Source organism: Tamandua tetradactyla, chromosome 16 (genome assembly GCF_023851605.1).
Source record: "Tamandua tetradactyla isolate mTamTet1 chromosome 16, mTamTet1.pri, whole genome shotgun sequence".
Lineage (NCBI taxonomy): Eukaryota > Metazoa > Chordata > Mammalia > Pilosa > Myrmecophagidae > Tamandua > Tamandua tetradactyla.
In genome coordinates, this window is record NC_135342.1 from 11,042,070 (window position 1) to 11,062,876 (window position 20,807).

General features: G+C 49.5%; 2 protein-coding genes across 4 annotated transcripts in view; both read left to right on the forward strand.

The window, feature by feature from the left end:
• The first annotated feature begins 42 nt into the window (after positions 1-42).
• Positions 43-11,390, forward strand: IZUMO2 (IZUMO family member 2). Of its 2 annotated transcripts, XM_077131062.1 has the most exons (7): positions 43-277; positions 501-575; positions 5,279-5,365; positions 5,595-5,615; positions 6,416-6,496; positions 8,796-8,925; positions 11,296-11,390. In XM_077131062.1, the coding sequence occupies exons 1-7, from the start codon at positions 43-45 to the stop codon at positions 11,336-11,338; spliced, it is 672 nt and encodes a 223-aa protein (XP_076987177.1). In that variant the 3' UTR covers positions 11,339-11,390. The 2 variants fall into 2 exon arrangements, with proteins under 2 accessions (XP_076987177.1, XP_076987178.1); XM_077131063.1 differs by lacking the exon at positions 5,595-5,615.
• Positions 11,391-17,720: 6,330 nt separating this feature from the next.
• LOC143658730 (uncharacterized) overlaps positions 17,721-20,807 on the forward strand; it is a 67,687-nt gene continuing 64,600 nt past the window's right edge. For both annotated transcript variants that reach the window (XM_077130949.1, XM_077130948.1), the window contains exon 1: positions 17,721-17,818. The gene's annotated coding sequence lies outside the window, so the exon portion shown is untranslated. The remainder of the gene's footprint in view (positions 17,819-20,807) is intronic.

Consider the following 20,807-nt stretch of genomic DNA (forward strand, 5'->3'; position numbering starts at 1 on the left):
GGGGGCGGGGGGGAGTGCTCTGTGATGTCACAGCGGGCGGCCATGCCTGCGGCCTGGGCGCTGCTGCTGCTGCTGCTGGGGCTGAGCGCGCGCGGGCCCTGGGGCTGCCTGCACTGCCTGCCGCCCGTGCTGGAGACCCTGGAGCGGCTGCGCTCGGCGCTCGTCCCCGGGCGCTTCACCGTCGAGAGGCTGCAGAGGCGCGCCGACGCCCTGCTCCTCGGCATGGAGGGGACGTTCTTCCGGGACTACTCGCTGAACGCCTTCGTGGGGAGAGTGGGTGCGGCCCCGGCGCTCGCGAGGCAAAGAGGGCGGCCCGGAGCCCGCGTGGGAGGGGATACTCTGGGGTCCGGGGGTGGGGGGATGTCCCCCACCCCCGAAGGGGCAGGGTCTGGCCTAGGGGAAAATGGAGAGGAGCGCGCCCCTGGGCCGTGCCAGGCACCCGGGGCATGTGCCAGGCACCCGGGGCATGCTCGTCCCCTCTCGCCCCCTCTCGCCCCCAGAGCCCGCCGAACTGGACGTCGTGGCGTCCTTTACTGAGAACCAAGCACAGAAGATAAAGGCTGGTTCCCTGCGAGGTAGGCGCTAGGGGTGCTGCGGATCACAAGCGGTGGGTCCTCTGCCTGATGCCCTCAAATCACCAATTCCTGAGACACCCGGGTTTCAAAGCGAGAGTTCATTGCTAGGCCCAAGCCGGAGAGCACATGGCTTATGGGCGTAAAATATATCTCCCTGAACTGCAGTAACTCTGATAGGTTTATCGTGGTCATAAGATGGGCACGTTTTAGGATAATGGTCACAGTGGCTCCAGATGAAGAGGTTAGCTTTGAAAGTGGGGTGGATTCATTCTGGCTTGACTCAGGACCCTTCATTAATCAATATTAGGGGCTGTCTTTAGTGATCATAAGACCCTGAAGTTGAAAAACAGGATAAGGGGGTACATGCAAGTGGGGGTTGGTCACAGGGTTTTTATAATCATAAGATAAAGGCTAGAGAGTTATACACTGGTCATCAGAGATCAGGGCACCTAGATTACAGCTCAGAGATTTCCTGTATTTCCCTCTGACCACTTGAATATACCAGAAGGTAAAAAGGAATATCTATATAATGATTAAGTAACCATAATCATCCCCTAAATCGTAACTTCTCAATTACAAGAGGGAAAGCCCTCTCCCAGCACCCACCTCCTCCCCCCTCTCCGCTGGTCACACCGCATTGCCTTTGAAACACAAGCACACATACAGGTGACCTTTATTGCATGTCTGGCACGCTTCCAAGTGCTCAACATATGAGAATTCACCCAGATGGGTCCTACCATAACCTCCATTTTACAGAGAGGAAACAGGCTCAGAGAGGTTAGGTGACAAGCCCGAGGTCACACAGCTAGGAAGTAACAGAACTGAGGATTTAAACGTGAGACGAATGGCTCAGACATTGGAGTCCTCAGTGATGGTTACACTGCCCAGATACGTCTTCTATTTCCTTCTGGTGCCCGGGGCACCATCCACAGGGGTAAGTCATTGACCATTTCTATGATTATTCTGACAGTTCTCCAGCAGAGGGCAGTAGAGGGTCTGGTGGACTAATGAGGTGTTGTCCGAGCCCCAGCAGCCTCACTGCGCCCTGAGGGATGGTGCTTACCCAGAGCGCCATTTCTTTAACATTTAAAAATGAGTGAGTGTGTGTGTTTAGTTTGCATAAAGCAATGCCTCAGAAGAGGAGCACCAAAATACTGAGGCTGTCCTAGGGTGAAGAGACCTAAGCTTGTTAAATTGTTATCTTCCACTTCTTGTCCTCCTCCCCACCTTTTATACTGAGTATGTGATAGTCAAGAATTAGGAGGAAATAATTATTTGAATTATGTAAAAAAAATTAATTTATCTCATTTTTTGAGATATAATGAAAACCTACCGTATAATGAATAGTAAAAAAGAAAAGGAAAGGAAAGAAACAGTACAGGCCAAAGTTCAAGGTTTCTTTTGGGGATGATGAAACTAGTCTAAAACTGATTGTGGTGATGGTTGCACAACTCTGAATATCCTAAAAGCTGCTGGATTGTAAACTTTAAGAGAGTGAATTGTGTGATATGTGGATGATATCTCAATAAAGATGTTCTTTTAAAAATACAGATGTATGTAATCCCCTCTGACCAGCTTCAGGCCCCTACACAGAGAGATAAGCACTAGTCTCAGTTGGGGAGGGGGTTATTCTCTTCACTCCAGACCTTTATTGAGAAATGGTGGAGGTCAGGTTGGGGACCTAAGAACAAACTGCTTCTGGGTTCAAATTCTTGCTCCATTACTAACTAGCCATATTTTAAGCAAAATAGTTAACCTCCCTGTGCCTCAGTTTCCTCGTCTGTACATGGAGAAATAATAGCACTCACCTCATGGTCAGTGCAAAGAATAAATGAGTTTGTGCATAGACTTTTTATTTACTTATTTTTATTTTTTTGTGTGCATGTGCTTTCAAAACAAAGCCTGGCACACAGTAAGTGCTCAATAAGTGTTCACCATTAAGGTTATTATGCTTGTCTTGCCTCTGTCTAGAACAGAGGTTGGAAAACTGTAGCCTGCCGGCCGATCTGCCAGACCCCTAGGTTTTTTTGTTGCTTTATGGTGGCTTTTGTGAAATTTTTATTGAGCTAACATATAAAATTCACAATTTCCCATTAAGACCACAATTCAGTAGTATTTATTAACACCCACAATTTTGTACCACCACCACTGCCATCGATTACCCAAACTTTTCCATCACCCCAAACAGAAACTCTGCCCCCTTAGGCAGTAACTCTCAGTTCTTTCTACCCCCCCCCCCACCCACCCCCTGCCTCTGGTAACTGCCAATCTACTTTCTGTCTCTATGAATTTGCCTAGTCTAGATATTTCCTCTAAGTGGAATGTGGAATAGTTTTGCTTTGCAATCTCTAATGACTAATGATGTTGAGCATCTTTTCACAGAAGATGTGGAGTACAGGCTTTATACTGGTGTAAGACGGAAAGTCTGACCCTTATTTTTGCAGAGGGAAAAATGAGGTTTCCTTAAGGACAGTGACATGAGAGACCTAGGAAGGGAGACCCGGCCCCCTAAGCAGGGAATCCCTCTGCCCTGGGACCTGGGAGGCTCCTGGCCCACCAGCATGGCCTGCAGTGGTGCCAGTGAAACACAGATGGTCCCAGAAGTTTAACTGGCACGGAGCTTAAAAAGTCATCCCGCATGCTCATTCAGTGTATTTATGGAGCATGTACTCTAGGCCAGGCAATTTGCTACATGCTGTTCTAAAGCTGGGGAAACGTCAGTGAATAAAATGCAAAAATCCTGACTTTTGTAGAAGTTATTTGCCAGAGGGAGAGAGAGAGAGACAAAACAAGATCAAGCAATTAAATGTGTGTGTGTGTGCGTGTGTGTGTTTGGGCGCCACAAAGACCACACTCAGGTTCAGTGATTCGCTGGAAGGACTCATGGAATTAAGCAAAGCTGTTATACTCAGGATTACGGTTTATTATTACAGCAAAAGGACACAGATAAAATCAGCAACAGTAGAAAGGCACAGAGGGCAGAGCCCAGGAGGGATCAGGCATGATCTTCCACGAGTCCTCTCCCAGGGGAGTTGTGTCAACAACTTAATTTTCCCAGCGATGATATGGGGCAATGCACATGGGGGGTATTGACAACCTGGGGAGCTCACCTGAGCCTTGCGATCTGGGTTCTTACTGGGGGTCAGTCTCATAGGTATAGCCTTGAGTCCTTAGACTTCAGCCCTTCCAGGGGTCAAGGTGATGCCCCATGGCGCCCGAGCTCCCATCATACATCACGGAGCTAGTCTAGGCTATTTGCCAGCCCACCCCACCACCCCCCGCCAAGTCCCCAGGTGAAGAAAGATGCTCTTCTCAGGTGAACCTCTCCCAAAGGGATAATGCTTGGCATATTCGAATAAAGGCCAGGAGGCCAGAGAGGCTGGAGGGGAGTGAGGGGGTGGGGGCAGATGAGGGGCTAGAGGTGGGAGGGGGCGGGTAGATCTGTAGGGCCTCTTCAACCCTTGGAAGGTTTTTGGGCTTTCATTCTAGGTCTGGTGGGAGGGTTCTGAACAGAAGAGTGATGCAGACTGACTTAGGTCTTCCCTTCGGCTGCAGCGAACAGACCTTAGCAGGGCAAGGAGGAGAAGCCAAGAGATGAGTGAGCAGGTGGTGGTGATGGTCCCACCAAGAGATGATGATGGCTTGAGCCAGGGTGGTGGCAGTGGAAGGGGTGAGAAGGACCTGATTCTCAGATCTGATCTGAAGATGGAACAAACAAGATTGTCTGCAATTGCATGGGGGATGTGAGAAAATGACAGGAGTCCAGAGTAGCTTAGCTGGAGGAGACTGGGGAGCCAGAAGTGAGTTTGAGGGAAAAGATCCAAAGTTCCATTTGGGACTTACTGAGTCTGAGATGCCTGGGAGACATCCAAGTGGAGGCCTGGGGTGGGTGGTTAGAGAGAGGTATCGGGACTGTGGAGGTCTGAGCCAGGGATGGAAATGTGGGAGTTGTGCGCATGTAGAGCAGTGCTGTCCAACAGAAAGATCATGAATGAGGTGGTTTGTCAAATCCCAACCAAAACCACTCCTGCCAACCCTAAAGGACAGAGAGAGCCTGAGGAGGCTCTATCTAAAACTCCGCAAAGGTTCCACGCAGTATTACTTTCCAGAAACCTACAACCTCCAGATGGGTTCCTAGGTCAGATAAATCTTGAAACCCAGAGGGGCCAGCCTCTCCAAGAACGTCAACTAGTTCCATCCCCGCTAGCCCATAATATTGACATACTTTGCATGCTGGGTCTTCGAAGTCTGGTGTGTATTTTATACTAACAGCACATCTCAATTCGGACCAGCCCATTTCAAGTAGCTCAGTAGCCGTGGGCAGCAAGTACAGGTCAAGACAGTATATAAAGCCGTGAGGCTGGATGGAAGTGATGGAGAGTGTAGATAAAAGAAGAGATGGGAAGGGAGGGAGGAGAAGAGAAGGAAAGGGATATTGTCAGTTTCTTCTGCCACTGACCAAATGTGGAAACTGAGGCCAGAGGAAGGTAACTGAGGTCCCACCGTGGTTCAGAAACTAGATCCAGGGTTGCTAGGGCCATGGATTTGCCCAGTGGACCCTGATAATAACTTGTCTCAGTTACTTCTGGTGGGTGAAGAACAAAGAGCTTCATTCTCCTTTCTCTTGGAAGCTGCCAATGGGAGTGGGCCTACTGGGTGCCTCCCCTACCCCCAGCCCCAAAAGCATGTCTTGTTCTCCTCAGATGAGCCTCTGCTGGAAGAGCTGGTGAGCTTTAGGAGAAGCGTGATCGAGGAACTCAAGAAAGTTTTGAAACAATATGAAGAAAAAGGTGTGGCCCCAGCTCTCTGCTGAGCTCTTCTCCCCTTCCCCTTTTGAGCCCTGCATTCGCTCCTCCCACTTCTTCTCCCAAACTCCTTCCTCACCTCCCCAAGACTCGGCCTTTTCCATTTGCCCCCATTTTTCTCTTCTCTCCTTTCCCAGAATCACCCCTTCCTCCCAAATGAACTCCTCAAATCGCCACCCAAACTTAACTCACCTCGGCTCTTTTTCTCTTGCAGCTTGCAATGCCACAGCTTGCCGTGAGTCCTGGATTTGTTCTCTCTCTCTCTCTCCCTTCTCTACCCTCCTACACCTCCTAATCTCATGGCCCCCTGCCATCACACCTACACCGTTCAGTGGTTCTCCCACCCCAATGCCATAGTACCCAGGGAGAGCTGGTTTTTCAGCACTTGGAAAAATGGTCACGACCTGCAAAACAGTTATTTTGGGGTATGCAAGTCAGGCTAGGCTAGGCTGTAGTAATAAATAACCCCTTACATCTCAGTGGTGTAACATAACGAAGGTTTATTTCTCTCATATGCAAATTCCAGGGCCCAGGCTCCTTGTAGCTTCCAAGGTTGCTTCAGAAAGGGAAGAGAGAATGGGGGCGGGGCGTTGATGGCCAGACCCGGAAGTAGCGCTCGTCCCTCTTCCCACTTCCCATTGGTTAAAGCTCAGTCACGTGGGTGCAGCCTACTGCAAGGGAGCCTGGGAAATGTAGTTTTTCTGTGCATAGGGGAAAGGAGGCAGGTGAATGAACACGTGCCTCCAGTCTTTCCCACAGTGGGGACTGCAGAGTAGAAATAGGAATGTGCACAATCAAAATGCACAAATGTTGACTTAAATGTCTACAAACAGAATGTGGGGTCAACACAACTCAGCTCTTAAATAAGTATAAAAAGTTTATTTTTAATGTTCATGGACCATGCCTTTTACTGAGCTGTGGAGCAGGACCTCCCAAATCAAGAGGACCAGGGGACCCCGACTTTTCTTTTGCTTTCTTCTTTCCCACCCATTGCCCATCCTCTGAGAGACACTCTCTCCCTCTCCTCTGGTCCAGACACACTAGAAGGAGATGTCTTGGATTGTTTCCTTTGCCAGAATATCTGTTCTCGGTGCATCAAGCATGAAAACTGCTTTGGTAAGGTTCTAGGGATGGGGGAAGACATGGCACTGGTGCGTGAGAGATGAGGACAGCTGTGTCCCAGTGAATGTGGGTTTGGAGGTCTCCCATACACCACCTCGAATCTTGCCCTTATCACTCAGTGACAGTGTGGCCTGAGAAGTCACTTCCACCTTCTAAGACCCTCCTCTGTTAAATGGGAAGACTCCTCTGTGACTTTATAATGCTCCTTAATCCCAGAATGGTAGGTTCTAGAGAAGTTTTCCTCTTAGCCAGTGCCGTTCCTGGAAAGTCCAGAGGTTATGCTGAATTTGCACTCACTCAAGCACTTCTCATTCATTCATTCAGAGACTTAAAAAAAATATTTTGTAAGTTCCAATATATCCTTATTATAACAGAGAAAAGAGTATAATCAAGATTGAACAATTGTGCTGGATCTCCTCACATGCTGTTCTCTCTGTCATTCATGCTGATCCTGTCACTCCCTCACATCATTCAGGCCTCAAGTCACCTCCTCTCTGATCACACTTGCTGTCAAATTAGGTTGACAATGACCATTTTCCCACATGCACTTCACCTATTTTATTTTTTTTTGTGAAAGTATCTAAAAATAAATCACCGACATCATGAGATTGCACCCATAAGTAGTGTACACCTCTAAAAATAAGGACACTTTGCTACATAAACAACATGCCCTTGCCACACCCGAGACTATTCTCAAATAATTCCAAGTTCATCTCCCACCTTCCCTAATCACCCCCGGAGTATTTTTCGCAGTTGTTCTGTTCAAACCAGGACCCAAGGAGGGGAATTTTCATATCATTCAGTTGTTCTGTCTTTGACTTCCTTTTTTAATCTAGAAGAGTTTCTCCTATAGTTTTCCCCCATGACATTAATTAGTTGAAAAGAAGGCGCGTCCTTGTATCGAGTGGGCCACCTTTCTGGATTTACATGTTTTCTCTCTTGGGAAGGTATTTACCTACCACACATATTGTGAGTGCTCTCCAATGGCCCTCAGGGGGAGATGATGGAGTCCCTGCCTTTGTGAAGCTCACAATTTAATGGGGTGAGGTGTTAGACTAGGGTGTCTCAGCCTTGGCTCAGCTGACCTTGGGGCCGGATCTTTCTTTGAACGGAGGGGGGCTGCGCTGTGCATTGTGGGAAGGTTCGCAGCATCCCGGCCTCTACCTGCTCGGTGCCAGAGCACCCCTCCCCAGTCGTGACAATCAAAGCTGTCTCCAGACATGGTCAGATAACAACCTTTCTGGGAGGAGTAGGGGGGATTGGGCAGGGACAAAATCATCCCCAGGTGGGAACCAGCAATTCAAGGATAATTATGTGAACAAAAAGACTAATTTCAGATAGCAATAAGTGCTGCAAGGGAAACAAATGTGAACATGTGATGGAGAGTGCCTGGGGGTGAGGGGGCAGTGCTACTTTAGAGAGCGCAGTTGGGGAGGTGTCTCTGAAGAGGTGACCTTTGAGACCTGGAGGAAGTGAGAGAGTGAAGGGATCAGTGTGAGTGACAGAGGGAACAGTGCCTGCCAAGATCCAGCATGACTGAGCCGCAAAGAGAAGGCTAGTGTGGCCAGAGCCCAGGGAGGGCAGAGGAAAGGGGAGTAGTAGCTGGCGGGGGCCAGGCGACATGGGGGCCAGGTGAGGTCTCTCCTGTTACCCCGAGGTGGGAACCACTGGAAAGCTTCAAGCAGGATGTGAGCTGATTTAGGAATTATCCCGCGCAGGAGCAGACTGTAGGGAGCAAGTAGAAGCCACGGGTCCAGTGAGATGAGTGAGGCTGGGGGTTGCGCCAGGGAGGTGGGTTCTGCAGCCACAAGGCTCTGCTGACAGTTTAAAAGAGTGAGGGCGAGTGGAGGATGCAGAAAGGGGCCTCACGGCCACCTCCCAGGTCACCAGCTAAGCTGTGGGCGGACTTTTCATCTTGGCGTGAGGTGGCCAGCTCCTGGCCTCCCTCGCATGCTGTCTCTTTTCTTGGTTTTTGAGGTGAACTACCCCCACCCCGCCCCCATCAAGCGAGACACGCAGTTAGTGCCTGGCTCTTAGCTGAGATGCCTGTGGGCAGGGAGGTCTGCTGGTTGGGTTCAGAGCTGGGTCCTGGGCTCCGTGCTAGATGCTTGGGATACAGAATTTGGATGGATGGATGGAAGGATGGAAGGATGGATGGATGGATGGATGGAGAGTCAGATCCCAGAAAAGGGAAGAGGGAGCCTGGCGCAGACAGCCAGGTGGGCAGGCGGGGGCAGGAGGCAAAGGCGGGGGCTTACTTTGAGGTTGTGGTCCCCCCACCCCCACCCCTCAGTGGACCGGCAGCCCCGCCTGGCCCTGCGGTATGACACCTCCCAGGAGCGGTACCCGAGGAGCCAGGCGGTGCTGGGCGCCGTGACATCCGTGGGTCTGGCTCTCTTCATCTTCGCTGTCATCCTCATCTCGTGAGTCATCCCTGCCCCTCCCCAGGCCAGGCCCCCTGGGACCCCACAGTCCTGCCTGGACTGCTTGCTCCCTGGGTCCTCCTGGGCCTCCCCGTCCCTCTCTTTCTGGGTCTTGTCTCCCTGCATTCCTCTCCTGGCTCTGTCCCTTTCCAGCCCCTTCCACCGCCAGCAGCCCTCACCTCGGCGCTCACCCCCTGCGCCTCCAAGCCTGTCTCTGAGGCTGCCGCTCCTGGCTCTCCCCGTGCCTCTGGCCTCTTCCTTTTCTGCTCACCCATCCCTCTTGTCCCCTCTTTGGCACCCTCTTCCCCAGGTCTGTCTGTCTGGTCTGTCTCCAGCTGTCTGTCCTTTCCCTCCCTGCCCCCCTCTCTGCCTGTCTCGCCCCTCTTCCACTCTCTTCCTCTAGATATGGTCCTATCGGCCTCAGTTTCCCCCTCCCTCTCCCCTTCTCTCCCCCTTCCTTGACGTCTCTCCCTCTAAGCTGTTTCCCACTGGCGTCAGCCCCGGCTCTCTCCTCCTCTGCCTCTGCCCTGCGCATCGAGCTCCCCCTGCAGGCCGGACACCCCCCCTCCAGTGTCTTCCACCTGTCTGCCCTCTTGCGTCTCTCCAACCCCCCCCACTCCCCCCCACCCCGGGGTCTGGGTCCTATTTGGTGGACTGCGGTGTTGATCGAGGGCCCTCTCTCCTTCTCCGTCTTCCGGTCTCTCCTCCTGTCTCTGTCCCACAGCCCCTTACCTCTCCTCTTCCCCGCCCCACCCCTCTTCCACTCTCTCTGCCCCCTTTCTTCCCCCTCCGCCTGTTCTTTTCCATCCCCCCAAGCCCCCACCCCCATTACCAGCTCTCAGTCTGGCCCCCCTCCCCCACCCCCCCCACCCCCCGCCCCTCTGTGGGTCTCTGAATCTCTCTCACCTCCCCCCCACCCCAGGGCTGAAGTGTAACTTCCATGCCTCTTGGCACTTTTTCTTTCATGGGTCCCTTTATATATATAGTGGCTGTGACTATATAAAGATGGATATAATCCCAGGCTGGATTCATTATTATATTTTCATTTATCTCCTGCTTTTGGCCGCTTGTGCCCCTCAGGCCCTCTCCTCCTGTCTCTATTCCTGCCCATCTCTCAGCCTCCTCCCATTGCCTCCTCCCCTCCTTTCCCTTATATCTCCAGGCCTCAGTTTCCTCAAAGGCAAAAATGGGAGGTGGCGAAGGCCTGGGGAGCACTCAGCGTGCTGTCAGCTCCGGGGTGGAGCGTTCCGGCCCCTGTCAGCCTCTCCTTCCATCTCTGACACCCCCACCCCCACCTCTAGCCCCTGTTCTCCCCGAGAATTCCCGCCCCACCCACGGGGCTTCTGGGCTCTTCCACTGTCCTGGTCCCAATTCTACCATCACCGCCCCCCCAGGTTGCCTTTATGTCTCTCCGTCTCTCTCTCCCTGTCTCTGGAAGTCTCTCCCCGTCTCCCCGGGAGCACCCTCACTTCTGATCAGCTGGCTACAGATTGAGGGGTGGGGGGCTCAGACTCCATCAGGTTCAATAATTTGCTAGAACAACTCACAGAACCAAGCAAAGTGCTTTACTTACCATTACAGTTGTATCAGAGTGAAAAGCCACAAGCCGGAAGGCGTCAGATGGCAGGTGGGGGTAGGGGTGGGAGTGGAAAATCTAGGAGGGGCCCAAACGCAAAGCTTCTGTCACCCTCTGGGCATATGGATGCGTGAGGCCAACCAGGGAGCCTCTCCCAGAGTGGGTATGGAGGCTTCACCGAGTTAGGGCTTTGATGGTTGAATCCTCAGGTCTGCTCCATCCCCAGTCCCTCCTTCCCCCGTGTCACCTGGCTGGAAGCCGCCCCTCCCCCATCCTGAGTCCCCTTGTTAGCATAAAGTCCCTAGGGAGCCACCTCTTTAGCAGAAACCATCAGGTGTGGCCCAAAAGCCTCCCCACAACCCACCCCTGTGAATAAGCTCCTACCACGGGAAATCTCCCAAATTTTGGAGGTTATCTCCCAAGAACCCAGAAAAAGACCAGCCCTGTTCTGCATCCCTGACTCTCTCCTCCTTCCGCTGTCTCCCTGCTTCTGCCTCTCCCTTCTCTCTCTCCATCTCTGTCTTGCCTCTCTCTGTGAGTCTCTCCCTCTGTATCTGTGTCTCTCAGATGCTTTCCATTTCTGCATTTTACCCTCACTCCAGCCCAAACTTCTCTCTTCTCTCCCTCCTCTCTTGTCACGTACCAACCCTGGGAAACCCAGAGACCCCTGCCGACTGACTCCCCTAAAAGGCTAAGCCAAATCAGGCCGGTGATCGATGAGGAGTTTGGGGGTTGGTTAAGTGGAGGGGCCTGAGGTTCTCTTTCTAACCTCTGGACTTTTCCTCTCTGACCAGGGCTTGTACGTACAGGCAAAACCGAAGACTCCTGCTGCAGTAGGGGGTGGGGAAAGGGGAAGGAAAAGAAGTTTAATAAAATCGATTACAGATTCCTTGATGTCTCTTTTGGCTTTGCGGTGACCCTAACTCCAAGCATCTCGTTGATGACCAGCTCCTTTTCCCTGTAGGAAACTGCTGCTGCTCGGTGGCTGGGACCAGGTCTCACTCATCTGTGGAAACCAATTACCTTAAAAGGTGATTTGGAGGGGACAACCAAATCAATAAGTCAAGCCCTTAATCTTGGGGTTTGCCCCTATGAAATTATCCCTGCAAAGGATAGGCTAAGCTTACTTAAAATTAGGCCTAAGAGAACTACTAGTGGTCAATGAGAGGGAGAGTTAAGGAGTGTGGTATGCATGAGTTTTTTTTCCTTTTTATTTCTTTTTCTGGAGTGATGCAAATGTTCTAAAAATGATCATGGTGATGAATACACAACTAAGGGATGATACTGTGAGCCAATGATCGTATACAATGTATGTGTGTAAAGATTTGTCAATAAAAACATTCTTAAAACTGAAAAAAAATTAGGCCTAAGAGTCACCCCTAGAGACCCTCTTTTGTTGCTCAGATGTGGTGTCTCTCTCTAAGCCAACACGGCAAGTGAACTCACTGCCCTCCCCCTCTCTATGTGGGACATGTCTCCCAGGATTCTAAATCTCCCTGGCAACGTGGGACCGAAGTCATGGGATTAGCCAGGACCAGGCATCAAGGGCTTGAGAAAAACTTCTCGACCAAAAGGGAGTAGAGAGAAAACAGGCAAAATAAAGTGTCAGTGGCTGATAGGTTTCAAACAAAATCAAGAGGTTATCCTGGAGGTTATTCTTACACATTATTTTGATATCCTTTTTTCAGTTTATGGTATATTAGAGTGGCTAAAGGGAAGTACCTGAAACTGTAGAGCTGTGTTCCAGTAGCCATATTTCTTGAAGATGATTGTATAAAAATATAGTGTTTACAATGTGACTGTGTGATTGTGCTCCTTTTATCTAGGGTATGGACAGATGAGAAAAAATATGGAAAAATAAATAATAGGGGGACCAAAGGTTAAAATAAATTGAGTAGATTGAAATACTAGTGGTCAATGAGAGGGAGGGGTAAGGGGTATGGGATGTATGAGTTTTTTCTTTTTTCTTTTGCTGGAGTGATGCAGATGTTAAAAACAAAAAGGTCATGGTGATGAAGATACAACTATGTGATGATATTGTGAGCCATTGATTGTACACCATGTATGGAATGTTTGTATGTCAAGAATGTTTGTTGTTTTTACAATAACAATATTTTTTAAAAAGAAGGTAGTTTGGCCTTGGAGAGGGACGGCCAGTCTATCGTGAGAGTTTTCAGGGACAGCCATTCTGACGTGGAAGGAGAAATGTATCCCAAAGAAGATGACATAATAATTGGATCTTCAAGGATGGATAGACAGACATGGTGTCTTGATCTGCCCGAGCTGCTATAAAAACTCAACCCAATGCGTGTCAACCCAATGTGTTGGCTTCAACAACAGGAATTTATTGGCCCACAGTTTTGAGTCTCGTAGAAGTCCAAAGTAAAGATTTTGGCAAGACTTGCTTTCTCCCCAAAGACTGGAGCTAGCTGCTGCTGGCTGCTGGCTGTACTCCAGGTTCCTTGGCTTTTCCATCATTTGCAATGCCCTCCCCTTTCTTCATTGTGTGACTTCCCAAGTCTTTTAAAAGGCCTCCAGTAATCCGGATAAGATCCTCCTTCTCCCAGTGGGCCAGACATTAAATAAAACATCTTCTAGGTATCCTATTTACAGTGGATTCACACCCACAGGAATGCAGATTAAGAGTAAGAGGCGTGTCTACATGGGGTGTGCATAATCATCCTCTCACAGTGGCTGAGACGGCATTCTAGACAGAGGGGAACAGCAGGGCTTGCTGTGGGGTTTTCAGGTATCCCGGTCCCAGCTCCCATTTCAAACCCTATGTGTTAATAGATTTGGGTACATTGTGAGATAAATCCTTTGCTCCGTGAATTTTTCGCTACTCGCTAACCCAGAGTAGGCACCAAACGGATTTCGATCGAACGGTGTTGCTTCCTATTGAAATGGAGCTCGAAGGATATGGAAGGAAGGAAGGAAGGAAGGAAGGAAGGGAGGGAGGGAGGGAGGGAGGAAGGGAGGGAGGAAGGAAGGAAGGAAGGAAGGAAGGAGGAAAAAGAAGGAAAAGGAAGGAAGGGAAGGGAGGGAGGGAGGAAGGAAGGAAGGAAGGAAGGAAGGAGGAAAAAGAAGGAAAAGGAAGGAAGGGAAGGGAGGGAGGAAGGAAGGAAGGAAGAAGAAAGAAAGAAAGAAAAAGAAAGACACAGACGGGCTCAGGGGCTCTGAAGCTTCACTTTACATCAGACTTAAGACAACTTTATTCTTATCCAGATCCTGCTTAAATACTGCAGGGTGACAAAAGGCATGCGTGCATTTCTTGAAAGAACAGAGAGCTTATTTTTCAGTGCTCTCTTCCTTCATACTTAGCATAACCATTTGGGGTAAACATTTTCTTCCCAGACTACGCTACATAACAATCTCCACAGTTTACTGCTGCCATCCTGAGGCCAGCTGCTCCCAACAAATTCTGCAGGTCTTCTTTTAACACTTGGCTCCTACAGAACGGGTCCCTTCAGTTTCTGAACGTTTTAGAATTGTCGCTATCTAATTTAGGATTCAGTTAACGAGGAATTTATAGGGTGGGAGGATTGGTTAAAAAAAAAGAAAACACACTGAACTTAGCTGAAGGTTCACTGCTTAGCACAATGCCTGGTCCAGAGGAGGCTCCTTAAACATTTGCAGAATAACCGAGGGTGGCAGTGCTGGGAAACAAGCCAACAGAGACAGTTTTGATCCCTAAACTGAAGGGCTTCAAACTCCAGGGAAAAGAGCTTGGCCAGTTTTCCTGGGGTCTGGGATTGAAAACTCAAGTATCTTATGGGTCCGGACAGATAAACGGTTACAGGGCCCAGGTAAATGGGATAGAAAATACTCATTTACAGCCTATTATGGTCATGGTGACTATAACCCCAATATTTTCAAATCCCCAGATTTCAGGCAACTTTTATGTTAAAGCTCTACATAGTGTTCATAACTAATTTACTTCAAATACTGCAAGCCAACGAAAACACATTTATTGACCTCTGTTAGGTGACGGGAAATTTTTCATATCAGAGACTAGCAAAGTAAAAGTTACGAGTTGGTGGGCGCCGCTAGATTTCCTGATAAACTACACTTCCCAGAATCCTCCAAATCCCCGCAACTGCATCCGTTGCCATAGACACTGTGCTCCGACTCTTTAACGGCTGGAGGTGTGCGGATAAACGAGTTTTGATTGGCCAAACCTTGACTTCCTTTTACCCCGTTGCTAAGATACCAGATACAACATGCGCACTAGAGAGCGCTGTTCACCGGGCGCCTTTGAATTAGAGCAGAGGACCCCATGGAAGGGATTCTGGGAACGGTAGCGTCCCGCGGCCCGCCTGCGCAGGCGCACTTCCGTGAGAGGAGCTATAAGGCCCTGCGCCCCTCTCCCCGCCCGGCCCCTTCCCTCCGCAGCATCGGAAAAGTCAGCGGAAACCAGGCTCCGGTCCTGTCCCAGAAGAAGCCTCGGCCTCCATCTCTGACCGAGCACCGTCTGTCCCTGTGCCCCTCGCCTCTGCGAAGAACCCACGCATTTCTGCCGGGGGCGTGGCTAGGTAGAGGACGCTGGTCGCCGTGGCGACCGCCCGCCCGGCGCGCCCTACTCGGGGGTCGGGGCTGCTACACCGAAGTCCGCAGGCGCGTGAGCAGGTGCAGGCCCTCTGGCCCTTTCCGAGGCGGCTGGGTAAACTGAGGCCCACCCCGGTGAGGGGTGCGGAAGGGTGGGGCAATCTGGTGCTTTTTTCCTTGACTAGTAGTGTTTTTGTTTTTTTTAAATCTGTCTTTACGTTAAAGGTCCACCCACTCCCTTAAATTCCTGGGACTTTCCTGGGAGAATAGTAGAAGGATAATTAAATTGTGCGTAATAGGAGCGTGATGGGAGCTCCCGGAGCGCCAAAGTCTGGGGCGGAGGAAACAGGCAGTTATCAGTTGCATCCCAGCAAGATCGGCTCTAGGATACTGGGATATTCAAAGACCTTTGGGAGCCCAGGGGACGTTGTTCTCAACTTCTGCTGGGCGGGAATGTATTAACGCAGCATTGACAAGCTGAGATGGAACCCAGGTGGAGGGAGCAGAAGAGAACTGTCTGAAATCAGAGAGAGATTCAAGTCTATCAGGCAAATAAGAGGCAAAAATCAAAGTAACTCCTTTTTCTCATTAGATTTCTCATCGTTCATCTTTGAAGAGAAAACCTATTGATATTTATTAATTCTGTACACAGCCATTTTATTGAATTATTAATGTTTGCATTAGTGTTTAGAAGATCTCTTTGATCTTCAAGATATAAATCATGGCATATGCCAAAAAGATAACCCAGAGTTCTCTATTCCAATTGTCTTTTACTTCTGCCTCGTGTCTAATTATATTGCTAGTTCCTCTGACAGTGATGACGGGGGACACTTTGTATTGTCTCTGACTTTAATGAGATTTCTTTTAGTGTTTCATCATTAAGCCTGATAGGGTGTTTTAACTTATACATATATAATTTTTAAAAATAATAGATTTAGCTGTAAAAAGGAATGATGTTCTGATTACATGCTGCCACGTGGATGAATCTTAAAGACATTCATTTTGAGTAAATAAGCCAGACGCAAAATGACACATACTGGATGATTTCCTATATGAAATGCCTAGAATAGGTAAATTCTTAGAGACAGAAAGAGGATTACAGGTTGCCAGGGGCTGGGGGGAGGGGAAAGGGAAGGTAACGCTTAATGGATGCAGAGCTCCTCTTTGGGGCGGATAAAAACTTCAGTAGATTCAGAGAAAGCAGAGCAGAATGACATAGCCACGAGAAGCCGAGTCCACCAGCCAGCGACCTTTGGAAATGAAGAAGGAAAACGCCTCCCGGGCAGCTTCATGAAACCAGAAGCCAGGAGAGAAAGCTAGCAGATGATGCTGTGCTCACCATGTGCCCTTCCAGCTGAGAGAGAAGCCCTGACTGTGTTTGATGTGCCTTCCCACTTGGGAGAGAAACCCTGAATTTCATTGGCCTTCTTGAACTAAGGTACCTTTCCCTGGATGCCTTTGATTGGACATTTCTATAAACTTGTTTTAATTGGGACATTTTCTTGGCCTTAGAATTGTAAACTATGATGAATATGCAACTAAGTGATGATATTGTGAATTACTGATTATGTATGTTGTTTTATTTTGTTTATTTTTTAATTAATAAATAAAAAAATTGTAAACTACAACTTATTAAATTCCCCTTTTTAAAAGCCAAAAAAAAAAAAAACTTCAGCAATGGTTGGTGATGAGGGAGGCACAACATTGTGAATGTAATTAATACCAAGGAATTGTACACTTGAAAGTGGTTGTAAGGGGAAGTTCTGAGTTGTATGTTTTTTACCACAATAAAAAAGTTTTTAAAAAAGTGAATCATCTATTGTGAGCCATTGATTGTACAACATGTATGGAATGTTTATATGTTAAGAACGTTCGTGTTTGTATGTTGTTTTGGCGTGTCAATTTAAAAATAAACAAATAAAATTTTTTTAAAAAGCAAATTGTCTGTCATTAATAAGCGTTACTATTATTTAATATTTACAATCATCTTAGAGCCATAACAGAAACGAGAATAGGCTGGGAAATCCTTAGCATGTTGATTTATTCTTAATTTATTATGTGTACTCAGAAATGTATGATTATCAAATGATACCAAAGCCTTTAAAAAATATATATAAAGTGAACGTGTTATTTTGATACATCAATAGATGAGTCCTAATTAGGATGGATCAATCCTAAAATTGGGCAGTCTTTGCATCCCTAAACATACAACTCCTAGCTCCTGGCACAGGACTCTATTTCCTCTACCACACTGCCCTTTAAGAAGACATAGGTGAAACTGAGGCAAACAGGAAGATGGAAGCCCAGGGAAATGGGATAATTATGTGGTAGGGGCTCCATTCCACCATCAGTTTTTATGGGGCCAACTTTTATCTGTCCCGAAGCTTTAGCTCTATTAGGAGAAATGGACTATGGCATCGCCTCCTGTGTAGCGCAGGCAAAAGATTCTGGCTCAAATGGATATGTTCACGGGGCCAGTGCAGCCACACATTTCGCAAACACTAGGCTCCCTCCAGCTGTAAAAGCAGCTGTGTATTCAGAACACTTGCCATTTTCCCGCTCTAGATCCCACTCCCTGACTCCATTTCCCAGCATTCCCCCATCCTCAGAAACCTTAGCTTGGGGGAGCGTGAGCCGCTGTGTTTTCTGGGAAGTGTAGTCCATCCGCGGGGCCTGGATTTAAAGGGCCGAGGTGTCGGCCGCGCATGCGCACTCCGAGGTCCCCGAGGGAGGGGAGGCCTGGTGCGCCCGGGAAGCCTCCGGGACCCCTAGGTGAGTCCGGAATTGGCGTCCCATGGAGGCCTGGGCGGGAGTGGGGAAGGGCGCTGAGGGTGGTGCCCAGCCCCCTTCTGTCATTCGCGAGCTCGGAGCCCAGCCAGCCTCGTCCTGCACCGACCCTGTCAGCGCGCAGCAATGGGGCGCCTGCTGCATGCCAGGAGCGAGACTGAGCGCGGGAGGGCTGCCATCTCCCAGGAGGGGATTATCTTTCCCCACTCTACAGGTGAAGATACAGAGACTCGGGTGGGCCTCTCGGCTTCTCCCAGGTCCCGAAGGTAGTGAGTAGTACAGGTGGAATCACCTGAGCGCGGGTCAGGGCGCAGCACTGACGGCCACGCCCCGGCCTCTGTCCCCCTCTCTCTGGGCCTCTGTTTCCCCCCCTCCCCTCTCTGTTCCCCTCTCTGGGCCTCTGTTCCACCCCCACCCCACCCACCCCCGCCCGGGTCTCTTTCCCCCTCTCTGGGTCTCCGTGGCCCCACCTCTTGGCCTCCATCCTCCTTCTCTGGGTCTTTGTGCATTTTCTAAAGCAAGGTCATTTTCTTACATGACCGCAGCATCATGATCACAGTTAGAAAATTCTCTTTGATACAGTACTATTAGCTCATGTACAGACTTAATTCAAATTTTGCTCATTATCCTGATAGTGTTCTTAATGACAAAAGAAAAGCCTATCATGCGTTGCATTAGCTGTCGGTCTCTATGGTCTCCTTTAGTGCGGAATAGCCGGCCTTCCTTTCCCTGACGTTCATGTACAGACCACACCCTTGTCGACCACCCCTTGGCGTGGGACCCTCTCGATTAGATTCAGGTGATATGCTTTGGGCAGGTGTACCCAGAAGTGACGCTGTGTCCCCCACATCAGATCAGGGCCCAGGATGGCTGCCTACCCTGCCCCCTCCCCAGTCTCATCCACCTCGATTGCTGCGCTATGGTGGTGGTGCCAGTTTCTCTACTCTAAAGCTACCTTCTTTTTATAATTAATAAGTGACTTGTGAGGAGATATTTAAGACGGTAAATACGAGGTGCTGAGTCTATTCATTTCTGGACTGTATTAGTTTCCAAAGGCTGCTGTAAGAAACTACCACAAGCTCAGAGACTTAAAACAATGCAAATGTGTTCTCTCACTGTTCCAGAATGAGTCTCACTGGGCTAAAATCACGGTGTCAGCATTCCCTTCGAGGGCTCTGGGAAAGAATCTGTTTCCTACTGTTCTAGTTTACTAGCTGCCGGAATACAACACACCAGGGACGGATTGGCTTTTAATAAAAGGGGATTAATTTTGTTAGTTCTTTAGAGGAAAGGCAGCTAACTTCCCACTGAGGCTCTTTCTTACGTGGAAGGCACAGGATGGTCTCTGCTGGTCTTCTCTCCAGGCCCCTGGGTTCCAACAATTTTCCCCGGGGTGACTTCTTTCTGCATCTCCAAAGGCCTGGGCTGAGCTGCAAGTGCTGAGATGAGGAATGCCGAGCTGCTTAGGCTGTGCTACATTGCATTCTCTCATTTAAGCACCAGCCAATTAAGTCAAACGTCACTCATTGCAGCAGACACGCCTCCTAGCTGACTGCAGATGTAATTAGCAACAGATGAGGTTCACGTACCGTTGGCTTACATCCACAGCAACAAGACTAGGTATGCTCACCTGGCCAAGTTGACAACTGAATCTAACACAGCTACCTTCTAGAAGTTTTCCAGCCCTGAGACGCCACCTGCATCCCTTGGCTCGTGGCTGCATCACCTGTCTTCCAGCCAGTGACACAGCACCTTTTCTCTCTGTCTGCTTCCCTCTGGTGACCTTCTCCTCCAGTGTCACTCTCCCTCCTGTAAGGGTCCTTGTGGTTGCATCAGACCCCGAGACAATCAGGATAACCCCCCGCCTCTAAGACCTCAACTCATCACACCTGTAAAGACCCTTTCTGCCTGGAAGGTATTCATAGGCTCCCGGGGTGAGGACCCGAGTATCTTTGGGGGGCGTTACTCAGCCTCCCATGTGTTTGGTGGCCAGGCCTGGCTCCCCCACCATGCAGGGAACCCCTTAGGGTAGCACTGTGACTCACCTCTGTGCTTAGACCCCCTGAGGGGCTGGAACATGCCGAATGAATGAGCGGCTGCGCAGTCCACATGCTCAGCCCCCCGTGGCAGGGAGGTGTGAACTTTATTTTAGCAACTGGACGTGTACTTTTTTTTTTTCATCTGGGCAGGCACTGGGAATCTAACCTGGGTCTCTGGCATGTCAGGTGAGAGCTCTGCCTGCTGAGCTACCGTGGGCTGCCCTGGCTTTTTCTTTTTTTTGGACCTGCACTTTAAACGTCTTAAGCCAGCATCCGGTACACATAGACAGAAGGGGCCCTGCGGAGTGTGGTCTGTCTACACGGGAACCCTCAGCAGCCGTGACAGGGAGCTAGAATCACGGTGTCATGCTTCATGGATGGACCTCGAGTGCATGGTGCAGGGTGAGAGGGACCACACACAAAAGCCACACATTTTGTGTGATTCCGTTTTTATGAAATGTCCAGAGAGGCAAAGCCATGGAGACAGAAAGCAGATGAGTGGCTGCCAGGGGCTGGGGGCGGGAAAATGGGGAGTGACCACTAATGCGTGTGGGGTTTCCTTTTGGGGTGATAGAATGTTCTGGAGCTAGATGGGGGCCATGGCTGCACAACATTGTGAGTGTACTAAATGCCACCAAATTGTACACGTTAGAGAGCCGCACTGGCAAATTCTGTGATGTGTGTATTTTACCACGATAAAAAAAAAATAAGTAAAAGGAAAAAGGTGGACGGCAGAGGGGTGTGTTCTGTGGACAGACTTTGGTTTCAGTTCCGCTTAGCCTCTTGCTACTGTGTGATGTTGAACAATATCCTTAACCTCTCGGGCCTCTGTTTCCTGTCTGGAGATGATACTAGTTCTCAGAGGGTGTGGTGTGGATACAGTGGCTTTTTGGGCGGTTTTATGCAGCCTGTCTGGAGCCTTTGCTTTGGCTCGT

Coding starts and splice junctions, on each gene's coding strand:
- IZUMO2 (XM_077131062.1), top strand. CDS start 43: ATGCCTGCGGCCTGGGCGCTGCTGCTGCTGCTGCTGGGGCTGAGCGCG. Junction 278..500: donor CGCCTTCGTGGGGAGAGTGG/GTGCGGCCCCGG, acceptor TCTCGCCCCCAG/AGCCCGCCGAACTGGACGTC. Junction 5,616..6,415: donor TTGCAATGCCACAGCTTGCC/GTGAGTCCTGGA, acceptor CCTCTGGTCCAG/ACACACTAGAAGGAGATGTC.